The 11944-nt window shown below is 52.1% G+C and overlaps 2 protein-coding genes across 8 annotated transcripts; both read right to left on the minus strand.

Annotated features, from left to right (window-relative positions):
- Nucleotides 1-1128: 1128 nt before the first annotated feature.
- Syne4 (spectrin repeat containing nuclear envelope family member 4) lies at nucleotides 1129-5382 on the minus strand. Its single transcript, XM_021166622.2, has 8 exons — nucleotides 5124-5382; nucleotides 4809-4947; nucleotides 3826-3969; nucleotides 3431-3625; nucleotides 3107-3355; nucleotides 2126-2200; nucleotides 1441-1499; nucleotides 1129-1351 (listed from the first exon to the last, which is right to left on the minus strand). The coding sequence occupies exons 1-8, from the start codon at nucleotides 5249-5251 to the stop codon at nucleotides 1174-1176; spliced, it is 1167 nt and encodes a 388-aa protein (XP_021022281.1). The 5' UTR covers nucleotides 5252-5382; the 3' UTR covers nucleotides 1129-1173.
- A 509-nt stretch (nucleotides 5383-5891) lies between these two features.
- Alkbh6 (alkB homolog 6, nucleotide demethylase) lies at nucleotides 5892-11641 on the minus strand. 7 transcript variants are annotated; one of them, XR_015047985.1, is made up of 8 exons: nucleotides 11552-11641; nucleotides 10812-10890; nucleotides 10315-10383; nucleotides 8461-8521; nucleotides 7972-8123; nucleotides 7663-7779; nucleotides 6584-6705; nucleotides 6003-6267 (listed from the first exon to the last, which is right to left on the minus strand). XR_015047985.1 is itself a non-coding variant. In XM_021166652.3 (7 exons), exons 1-7 carry the CDS (start codon nucleotides 11629-11631, stop codon nucleotides 6004-6006), a joined length of 822 nt encoding a protein of 273 aa, XP_021022311.2. In that variant the 5' UTR covers nucleotides 11632-11641; the 3' UTR covers nucleotides 5892-6003. The 7 variants fall into 7 exon arrangements, 5 of the variants coding, with proteins under 5 accessions (XP_021022311.2, XP_085698069.1, XP_085698070.1 ...); XR_015047984.1 differs by having other exon boundaries at nucleotides 6584-6709; XM_021166652.3 differs by lacking the exon at nucleotides 6584-6705 and having other exon boundaries at nucleotides 5892-6267.
- Between the last annotated feature and the right edge of the window lie 303 nt (nucleotides 11642-11944).

An 11944-nucleotide genomic window follows, 5' to 3' on the forward strand; every position in this document is an offset into this window, starting at 1 on the left:
CAAAGGCAAAATGGGTGGGACCAGAAATGAATACATCATTTAGGATTTAGTTGTGCCAGGAGTCCTGAATTTCCCAGTGACCACACAAACTCCATTAAGCCAGGGAGGACTTGTCCTTAGTCACTCGCTCCTGTGTGGCTTTGTCACAGGGTGTGGCTATTCAGGAGATGTACATTCTATGTGCAGCTTGGAAACAGCTCAGGAAGGAGGGGCTGTGTTCAATGAACATCGGGCTAGCACAGGGCCTTGCTCTTGTGTCTGTCCGTTCCCACCTCTTCCCTCACACCTTAGATTTGAGGAGATCAGGTTGTCAACCACCCCGGGAATTTGGACTAGAGATTTGGATCAATGGTGGACCATTTGTCTGGCATGCTCCAGGTCCTGGATTTCATTTCAAGCAACACAGAACAGAAATATTAGCTAGGCCTGATGACACACACCTGTAATCCCGGCCCTCTGGAGGTTGAAGCAGAAGGTTCAAAATTAGCAGGGACTATGTGTAAAACTACCAAGGCGGGAAAATTATTCTAGGAAGGAGGGTGACTGTCTCAGTCCTGAGCTAGTGACTGCTCAGCCTACACCCATCTGTGCAGAATACGGGAACATCTCCAGAATGGATGTGAGACAGGTGTTGGCAGCATGCCAAAAGCACCTGCCCCAGCCTGGCACCTGCTTCCTCGGCAGGTGCCGGCTCTGCTTTTCTTTCTTTCTCCCCCCATCCCCCAGAAACTGGTGTTCATGGGAAGGATAGTCAGATAGACAGGAAGTATTAGGGAGTCCACCTCCCTAGGAGACCTCACCAGCGAGGTGTGGAAGCCTGGAACCACTGTGAGTGTGCTCCACGTGGTTTCCCAGGGTCTCCAGACATTTGGCACTCTGGGTACCTACTGCAGCCACCAGCTCTTTAAGTCAGCAGTGGTGACCTCCTTCCCTTCCTGGATCATGACCTTGTTCTCCTGCCAGTCAATCAACAGCTTGAGCTACATTTAATCTTTGTGTCACAATTTGGGGACCACCTCTAAGCCTCTCTGTGTCCTGCCCTCAAGGCAAAGGAATACAGAAGAAGCTGTCAGAACACACCCAAGCTATACCTGCCTCCAAGTTCTCAAGTACTGATATTCTCAGACATCTCTTGAAAGTGACCATTTAATGCACGTGTCTGGGATGGTGGGCTCAGATTGGAGGGAGACCATTGACATAACGGAGCACCAGGTAGGGCGTCCTGGCCAGCCGGGCATGAGAACAGCAGGAGACCCCCGACAAGGGCAGCAACAGCGTGGCACCCACCAGAAGGAGGAAGAGAAGGAGAAAGAAGAGGGTCAGGGGCCGCTTGGATGCTGGAGCTGGGACCCTGAAAAGAGACACGGTATTAAAACCAAGGGTGGGCCACCACCACGGTCCCTCCCCAACCCCCCAGCCCAATCTTTTCAAGCCTCTCACCCGCGATCCACTTCCAGCATCGCATCGGGCAGACTGGGGGGTACTTGCCTCTTCCTGTCCTGAGAGTAGACAGCAGACACCACAGAAGGAATGGCACGTAAGTGAGGACATTCTCTCACTACTCCAGACCTATAGGGCTGCCCTTATTCTCCTCCTTTCCTGGTACCCCTGAACCCCGCATGAACTTATAGTATGGCGGGCATCTGTACCTGTTCTTTAGACATCCACTGCCCTTTTTCTGATAATGCTGATGTAATGATGTGTGGGTGTGTGGGTGCCTCTACATTCAGACCTTCAGGGTCACTTTAGCCTGGCTTCCGCTTTCCCCTCTTCCATGATGGGGCACGTGACGCAGACCTGGCCAATCAGAGCACTCTGACTAGTTCAGCGTGCAGCCTGTAACCCAAGCAGGGCAGGTGAAGTCAAGCCTGAGACTTTGGCTACTTCAAGTAAGTCAGGGGTCATAAGTGTAGGTTAATAAACCAGGGAAAAGGGACTCCAGCTGGGGTTGGAGAGAGACCAAAAGACAGAGATGGAACCAAGATGCATTTTAGGTCCTGAATCAGTGGCGGCGTTTAGACTTTTCAGTTACAGAATGAAGAGAATCTTCCTTCGTATGTGTGCCTGTCAGTATGTGTCGGCTCTCTTTTACTTGGATCAACATCCCCTGGTGTGCCTAGCTCACCTGAGGCTTCCGGAGCCGCCTTCGATGGTGAGCTGCTAAATGTTTCCGGTGGCCAAGCCCCAAGGAGAGCAGGTCCTGTGGGAAGAGAAGGGTTCGTGTTTCTTGGAAGACCGGCAGCATGGTTATGGAAGGGTCTGGGAGAAGGTGCCACAGAGAGGAAATTATGCCGATACACTCGGATCTCGTGGGAGAGACAGAGAGGGGCAGAGCCAAAGAAACCAAGAGGAGAGAACCTTTACTTATTCATTCAGTCAACAAATATTTAATGAGTGTCTATTACATGCCAGGCACAATTCTAGGAGGCTTGGTGAGAATGGAAATGGGCAAAAAGTCTGGTCTCTGTGGAGCTTAACATTCCACCTAGAGAGGTAGGACGTTAACAAATAAATATATCGTGTCAAGCCCCAGTAAGGAACGTCAGAAATAATGGTGCAGGATGCTAAGCTGGGTCCCAGCAGCTCTTGGAAGAGGTGATGTGCAGAGACTGGACTGAGCCGGGAGAGCTGAGCAGGTCCTGTAGCTTGGAGCTGGGAGTGAGGCTGGTGTGCTTAGAGAAGGCTCAGGGCTGTGTCCACAGCACAGGGAAGGGCAGAATGAGGGGACAGAGACAGAGGAGAGGAAGGAAGCAAACAGGGATCCACGGTGACAAGGAGATACAGAACTCGTAAGAGAATCATGGTTACAGCTAGGGTGGTCACAGGGAGGTGGGCCCACCCCAGCGGTGAAGAGAATAAGGCAGGAGGATTGTGAGTTCAAGACTAGCCTATACTGCATAGCATGAATCTGTCTTTTAAAACAAAAATAATAATAATAATAATAATAATAATAATAATAATAATAATAAAATCAAACAAGAGAGGCTTAGAGGAAGAGACAGAGCCAAGTCTTCCTTGAAAGGGAAAGGCCATACTAGAAGGGTGTAGAAAGGTACCTTGTGGGGCCCAGCCAAGTAGGGAGCCTTTGAGGCGGGGCTGATCTCACCTCAAGGCCCTGTCCACTGCTCTGGGGTCCCCTGTAGCCACACAGCTCACAAGGAGCTCCTGGTATCCGAGATATCTTTTGCCCTGAGGGCCCAAGACCCCCAACATCCCCTGCTGGGTCCCACTCCAACTCTGCAGGAGTGGGGAAGGTACTGGGTGCCCAGGGCCCCCAGACTCCACCAGCTGCTGGCCCGTCTGAGTCTCCCTCAACTTCCAAGTCCTGGTCCAGGAGGTTGGCCTTCTCAAGCACCTGGAGCAGAGGACAGATGTCATGGGAGTTGGGGAGATTAGGGTCTGGGCTGGGGACTACCAGGGCAGGTCATACCAGGCTATAGCTGATCAACTGGGCCTGCAGCTGCCAGAGCCGTTGGAAGATAGTGTCTCGGTGGGTCCCAAGGGCCCTCAGGACCTGCTCCAGGGATGCCCAGGCCCTGGGCTCACTCCTCTCTGCCAGGCCCTCACCAAATGCAAGCAATGCATCCACGCGCTCAGCGGCCCCTCGTAGCTCTGCCTGCAGGGCCTGGAACACATGGCTAGACACTCTCACATACGACAGTGATACCAGATCCCCAACCCCACCCCAGAACCTGGAGTTATTTTGTCTTTCATGTCCTGTGCAGAAGTCAGAATATTCAATAAACCCACTTTCTATTCAAGAAAGCTTACACACATACCAAGGACTCTACCCACTCCCCCATATCCTGGCCTCCCACTGCCTACCTGCAGCTGGACAATTCTGTTATGGGCCAGCGTCCAAGACCCAAGGCCTTGTTCCAGGTCCTGCAGCCGGAAGTTCAACCTCAACAGACAAAGATGTAGACTGTCCTGTTCAGCTTCTAGTACTTCCAGACCAGAGTCAGGGTGCTGGAGATTCCAGGGGACCAAAATCAGGGCCAATTGGCCAATACACTACCCCTACTCCCAAGCAGGCTGCTGCCTTGTGGGTGTTTCTCTGAAGCCATACCCGTTTGAGAACCAACATTTGGGCTGCTCCCACTTGGCAGCCCTTTACACCAACGCTGGAGACATCTAATTTAAGATTTCCAGGTTCCTGAGCCTTCTAGAAAGGTCTTTATATGGGTCTAAACTAGGAAGAATAATGGAGCAGAGTACCCCCAAAAGGAATGGGGTTATATTAATAAAATTCTCATTTCCTACTTGGTAAAACGTGGAAATATGTCCAGCTTGGAGATGATAAAACATAACTCCAGTTCTCTGAGGCAAGAGAACTGAAAGTTCAAGGGCAGCCTGAGCTACACAGTGAAAGCATATCTCAAATAAGGAGGTCGGGGGAACCGGGGAGATGGCTCAGTTGATAAAATGTTTGCTGTACAAGCAAGTACACAAAGAACCAAGCATGTGGCACCAGCTGGTCAGTGACTGGAGGCAGATCTGTGGCGCTCACTCACCAGCCACCCTAGCTAGGTTCAATGGGAGACCCTGTCACATAGTGGAAAGTGACTGAGAGACACTGGCACCAGCACGCATGATGTGGCTGTATCCCTGCTCACACTTAGGCACACAGAGTAAATACACAAAACGATTAAAAATAAGTGAAATACTGATTGGCAACCAGATGTCCTTACAATGTCCCTTCCTCCACAGATATCCAGCACCCCTCAGAATCATATCATCTGAGCAAGGGGCAGATTCAGGGGGACAGACAGGAAGTGGGACTGGAACAGAGGGTGTGCTCAGCTCACCTCACAGGGCTTGCTCCCGTCTTGATGCTCATGGGAAGAGGCCAGAGGGAGTCTTGAGGGGCTGGTGGCAGACTCAGTGCTCTTCAGTTCACCCATGCAATGCTCAGGCAGGCCCAAGGAGGCCTGGACCTGCTCTGGCCTAGAGAGGAGAAAGGTTGATGGGCCCCCTGGTGAGGCACAGTGTCTCCTTTTCCACCTCAACCACATCCCCACTTTTCTCCAGGTCCTTTAGTCACAGCCACACATGGCCCTTCCCACAGCCCCCTCCCTCCCTCCCTCCCTCCCTCGGACCCACTATCAAGCCCCAGTCCCCACCTGCTTGTCTCTTCCTCAGGTGCAGGGCAGATGGTACCTCCGACAACATCCAGCTCTCTAGGAGCTGCCAGGGGACAATTCACAGGCTCTGGCGGGAATTCACGGCCAAGAGGTGGAACCAGGGCCATGGCCGTGCACTTGGGGATAGTCAGGTGAGGATGTGCGGTAACAGCAGCCGGTTTCCTAGACAGTCCCCCATGCTTTCTCAGCAGGACTTAAAGCCTAAGTCCAGGCTACTGAGAGGCCCAGGGGCCAGCCTAGCTCCACCCCTTCCTGGAAGAACCTGGACTAGAGAAATCTGATGCCTGGCTGAGGTGCGGAGGCATTTAACTCCTTCCTCCCCAGCAGGAGAACCTAAACCTTCCAATACCACCCCCTCGCCATCGTGGGGCTTTGAGGACCTTGGATCCTGTCACCTTCAGGGACACCTGTATCTCAGGGCCCATCCCATTCATTAAAGTCTCAGGTATAAGAATACTGAAAAAAAGTCCCAGCACCTGGCAGCTAAAGCCTGTCACCTCAGGCAAGCTGATCTCAAGTTCAAGGCCAGCCTAGGCAACTTAAGGAAGCCCTATTGCAAAACTAAAAAATAATGCAATTGTTGCCTGGGTTGTAGTTTAGTGGTACAGCATTTGTGTAGCATCCAAGAAGCCCTGGGTTCTATTTCCAGTATTGAAGGGGGGGTGGGGGGGGTGGAGAGAAAGAAACTGAAGCATCTCTTCCCACCTAGTTAAAAAAAAAAAAAAATCCAAGACGAGTAGAGGTATTTTCTGTTTATTTGGAATGGTGTCTTCTCCATGGTTTCCATAGTTACTGGGGAAATAAATAACCCTGGACAGCTACCTCTGCCCTAGGGTTCCAAGGTCTTAGAGCCTGGTGGTCACTTGCTCAGCAGGAGGCTGGCGCGCAGCACGCGGGGCACACGGCGAATGGTCAGTGAGACACGGGTGCCGCGCACCAGCTGGGCTCCGGGCAGCGCTGACTTGCAAGCAGTGGCATTGGGTGGCAGCGAGGTGGCGTCCAGCTCATCCACACAGGTAGCTGAGATGCCGTGGAGCAGGCGTGTGTAAGCTGTGCCCCGGAGCACCAGCAGGCTCCGTGGTTCCACCAGCAGCGAGGTGATGGGCCGTTGAGGAGGCCTGGGCTGCGGCAATCAGTTGATAATGGTCAGTGGATATCCAGAGTTTGGGAGTGTGTGAAAAGTCAGCGGGCATCCATAGCTGGTCAGGGGACAAGGGTTAGCAGGCGCTCAGGAGTGGTAATCTATAGGTTCTGGGGACAAGACTATTGGGCTGCCGTGTGTGTGTGTGTGTGTGTGTGTGTGTGTGTGTGTGTCCAGTCCTTTGGGAGGAGACAGGGCCTATGCTGCATTTGAAGACATAAAGGGCTACTACATTGTGTGAGCTTCAGCTGCCATCTGAGGGGCTGGGACAGACATGGGCAGTCCCAGGGATACTTACGCAGAGCTAATCTGGGGGTGCACTGCTGGGGTCAGGCTCTAATACAGAGGTTAAAGGGAATGGCCTATCCCAGGACTCTGGATGTTAGGGAGGCTTTAGTCAGGAATGGTATTGCAGCAAGCCTGCCTGGGTAGAAGGGATGGAAAAGAGGGAACTTTAGGGAGTGGAGCTAAGAAACATCTGGCCAGGGTGTTCGGGGGGGGGAGGGGGGTTGGAGGAAGATTCTATGAACACTGGGGTATCAAGAATGCATGACTTAAGAGCTAGCAGTCAGAGATAAGGGTGTTGGGTGTCCCCAACAGAGCCGTGTAAGGTTAAGGAGAATCTAGGGGTGATAGAGCATATGACTAGAGTTTCAGGACGCTGGTATTAAGGTGCCCTGTACAGTCTGGGAGGACACTGGGGCACACATGAGTGAATATGCCATCTGGGAGGACACTGGGGCACACATGAGTGAATATGCCATCTGGGAGGACACTGGGGCACACATGAATGAATATGCCATCTGGGAGGACACTGGGGCACACATGAATGAATATGTCATCTGGGAGGACACTGGGGCACACATGAGTGAATGACACAGTGGGATATCTTGAGGATGTCAAGGATATGCGTTGGAGCCAGGCACGGGGGCACACGCTTATAATGCTGGCACTGGGAGGATGGGACAGAAAGATGGCAAACATGAGGCCAGCCTGGGCTACATACATCTGTTCACAAAAATAAGCAAACAGTAATTTCTAAAAAAAAAAAAAAAAAAACCTTTGTTGGAACACCATGTTGAGCTCAAGTGGCCTGAGGGAGGGTCACAGGTCATCCATATCCTTAGCCATCCAATACCATGGTGACGTAAGGATCGGGATCCATGGGTATCATGGCAGCTGGGGCACCGTACAAGCAGATTGGATGGGTATGGGCTGGCTATCTGGGAGAAAGCAGGGATACCCAACAAGGGACAGGGGAGCATGTCTGGATGTCACGAATACTCTAAACACAGGTAGGATCAGACTGTCCTGGAGCATATGGGATGTCAGACGTTAGAATGCCCCCAGATGCCCGCTCATCAGCGCAGGACCCACCTGCTCCACAGGGACATCATCGTCTGGCTGTCGAGGTTCATAGAAATCAAGGACAGTATGGGAGCCCAGGCTGATGGTGCTGACAGTTGGGTAGTACAGTGGTCCATCTTCATGAGGCTGGGGAGGAAGGGGGCACCAGGGAGCCTACGCCACTCCACTAAGTCAAAGTGGGGTTCCCAAGCTGGGACAGGGAGGAACGTGCCTAGGTGGAGTGAGGGTAGGCAAACATGATGGCTAGCCTCCTCTTAATGACTTGGAGATCTGGGGGAGGTACTTAGCATGGGAACGGGGATGAGGATGTGCGGTTACCATGATGCCCTCCCCAGGCAAATACTGGTTCACAAGGACATGGTTAGCTGGGAGACCCCCAAAAAGGCTGAGGTCAGACACTTTGTCCACGTAGCGTTGAAGCCATGGAGGGAGTCGCTCAGGGACCATCCCCCGAGGATGCGGGAGCCCACCTGCAGAGTGCAAGGGAGGTTTGAAGGGATTCAATCGGAGTCTTGGAATCTGGTACCCCCATTAAAGATATTCCAGCGGTTGGAAGCATCTCTACCCACTGAGTTTTGGAGATTGCCACTGGGTCTTTCTGGAGTTCCCTTCAAAGCACTTGGCTCTTAGAGATACTCCCAACCAACTAATAGATGCCTAAATCCCTCAAGACCATCACCAACCTCTGAATCCTCCTTGCTCTGGGACCCCTGAGACCCTGGGTGATAGCCTCGTATGTTTTGAAACCATTGAACCTGAGTTCTTCTCGTCTTTTCCCAATTATATTCTCTAGCTAGGAACACTTACCCCAGTTCTGAAGCTTCCTCCCAGACAGCTGAGTCCACTTTGGCTTTGGGGCATTGAAAACCTAGGAGGCAAGGAATGGGGTTTTCAGGACTTTCCTGCCCATGCCAACACAAGGGCATGGAGTGTGGAGTGAAAATGGGCTACCTAGAGCTTGTCTGGGGGGTTCTAGTTGGGGAGAGCAGCTATTCATATAATCTTGACCGAAAGATGGTCCTCCTCTATCCAGGCAGGTTGCTTTATCAAGAGTTTAGCTTCGAGAGGGAGACTCATGATGGTGTGGGGAAGCACGGGGACACTTGCCAAGCCAGACAGATCAGTTGATTCAACTTTGGTAATCAATGGGGTAACAGATGTTCTATCCAGACTGCACCCACAGCTGAAAATGGGAATTTACTCTTGGTGTAGTATAGGCCCAGATTTTGGGGGAGTGGGGAAAGACTATCCAAGAGTGCCCTCAAAATCTCCACATAACTGAGAATGGCTGTGGATGCCTGATTCTCCTGCATCCTCCCTCCCAGAGCTGGCACTGCAGACGTGAGCCACCACACTCAACCTGAGATGTCTCAACACAGGGAAAATGAGCTCTGATACTTTGTTCCCAAGGCTCTGGGGTTGCACTGGGGTATTCCTGTCAGGAATGTGATCTCAATAACACCCTTGTTTTAGAGGTTAGACTGGACTATCTCAGTGCAGGGAATTTGAGCTTTATAAGTGTGCCCTTAGGCTGGTGGAGGTGTGTCTTGATGGTACAGTGCGTACCTAGCTGTACGCCATAGCAGGAACACACACGCACACATATGCACATGCACCAACCCACACACACGTGTATGTACAAGCACACACACACACACACACACATTTTAGTTTTTCTAAGCCTCTAAGGGAACCTCTTTCTTGTTTATTTTGTTTGCTTTGTTTCAAACAAGACCTCACGATACAGAGCTAGAGAGTTGGCTCAGTGGTTTAAAGCACTTGCGGCTCTTGCCAAGGACCCAGGTTCACTTCCTAGCACCCACGTGGCTGCTCACGCCCATCTGTAACTCCAGTTTCAGGAAAGATGCAACACCCTCTTCTAGCCTTCTTAGACACTGGACAGAGGTAGTGCACATACATACCTGCCAACAAAACAAACACACACTCATGAAATTTAAAAAAAAAAAAAATCTAAAAAACCAAAAGGCCTCACTCAAATCGGGATCCTCCTGCCTCAGCCTCCGTAGCCGGGGTTGCAAGTGTGTGCCTCTACACTTGGCTAAGAAAGCTCTTTCAGACAGAGCTAGAAATGTCAGAAAGAGGAATGGGGAGTATGGGAGTGTGCAAAGGTATTCTCCTTGCCAGGGGTTTCCCAGTTCCAGGGTTCTCATACAGGGGCTGAGTGTTGGGAAGGAATTATGAGAAGACAAGAAAGGCAGGGGAGGGGGTCCTGTTCCAGCCCCATAGGAGAGCAGCAACCATGGCCCTGGGCCTCAACAAGGGCCGCAAGGTGACAGAATAACATAAGCAAGCCGAGGCACAGCCAGTGCCATGGACCCTCACCAAGCACACACGTGAGACATGACCCGGGAGGTGTGTAGCTCCATGTCCACTGAGCAGTGTGCCACGGGGCTGCTCAAGGTCTCCAAGGACAAGTGGGCACTCAGGTTCATCAAGAAGAGGGTGGGCACGAATATCCATGCCAAGGGGAAGCAGGAAGAGGTGAGCAACGTGCTGGCAGCCATGAGGAAAGCAGCAGCCAAGAAGGACGGATGACCCCCTCCCCCAAAAAACGTTTATGTCATGTGACCACAGAGACAAACACATACACAAACACACACGCTAAAAGAGAGAGACAGAGAGAGAGAGAGACAAAGGTACCTGTCGAAGCAAATATTCCTCTTCTTCCTTGGAGATGAAGTCAGGGACATAGTAGATTAGAGGTGGCGCCTATAAAATTAAGACTGCCGTTGGGACAGTGGTTCTCAACCTGTGGGTCGCGACCCCGTTTGCTGACCATCAGGAAGTACAGACTTTTACATTATGATTCATAAAATAGTTATGAAGTAGCAACAAAGATAATTTTATAGTGGAAGGAGGAATCACCACCACACGAGGAACTGTATTAAAGGGTCCCAGCATTAGCAAGGTTAAGAACAGCTTTGCCCAACACAGGGATCCTATCGTGACTGGGCAACCTTTCCCTTTGGAGAGAGACTTGGGATGGCCTATGAAACTGCATATTGGAAGTGGGGCAGCCGGCTAGACTCTGAGGAGAGCTGGGGCAGTCCAACCAAGAGACCCAGGAATGACTCTGTCACTCCACCCACCCTCACACCCGTCGTTCCCACATTCCTCTACACCCCAGCCTTTTCAACCTGTTCCACCCTGAAAGGTTCCAGTGCTGGGACCCTGGCGTCCTGCTCCTCCATGGATACCAACTCCTTGTGTGCCGTCCTGTGGGGAGGAGGAAGTCACTGAGCCTCCTGTCTTCAAGCTGTGACCAGCCTTCCTTCCAGCCCATCAGGGGCCAGACCCTACCTACCCTCAGACTTCCTATAAACTCCAATCTTCAACGCTGGAGTCTTCTGTTTCTCAAAGCCACCCGAAGATCACTCCCCGTCCCGCGACCCCCATTTCCCAGCCCGGATCTCAGCAGTCAGTACAATCCTCCATCGCTCTGTCCACCGTTGCCCACCAACGTATACGTGAGTCTTCCCAAGCCTCACAGAGAACGCTCTCGGAGCCCACACATGAAGCCTCTCTCGAATGCAATCGTAAGCACAGGTCCCTCCGAGCCTAAAGACCCTCCTCTCACGTCGGCTCCTTCACATCTCCTATTCTGAGCTTTCTCAGACTTATCCACTCTTATCTCCCGACTCAGAACCCTCTCTGACTTCCCTTGCCGAGTGCCCCCTTCACTTCTGCACCCTCAGACCTGAGCCAGATTCCCAAAGTTTCTTCCCCTGTAGAACCTCAGACCCCTGAGTGTCAGGATGCCACACTCTGAGCCCCCTAGAGCTCTCACCTTAGACCTCCACATTCAGTCCTTTGGACACTCACCCCTACCGCTCCCTCCGCCCCCAAGACTCCCCTCCTTCTCCAAAATAAATCTGACCGTCTACTGCGTCTTCTCCAATTTCCAGACTCAACGCGCGCATCCTCGCACGCCCCCCCCCAGCCACTTCCGCCAAGCATTACTGACGCAGGAAGGCTCAGACCACTGGGCGTACTCAGAGAACCTAAGGGCCCGCCCTCCAGCCAATCCACGCTCTCACTCAGCATCCGCCATCCTCGCTCAGGCATAGGTTGTGTCCTAAACTCAGGCGGGACTTCGCCTGGTTCCTACCAATCACTACTCCAGAACCTAACAGACCTGCATGTCCCTGTGGACTCAGTTGAGACCTACAGCGAGGGAGACTGCAGGAAAGGAGCCTGAATTCTGCAGGCCAAGTTGTAAGTCCTATGTCACTGACACAGGGACAGGACATTAAACAAACAAACAAACAAA

The sequence above is a fragment of the Mus caroli genome, unplaced genomic scaffold, assembly GCF_978045245.1.
Source record: "Mus caroli unplaced genomic scaffold, Mus_caroli_1 scaffold_8, whole genome shotgun sequence".
Taxonomy (NCBI): domain Eukaryota; kingdom Metazoa; phylum Chordata; class Mammalia; order Rodentia; family Muridae; genus Mus; species Mus caroli.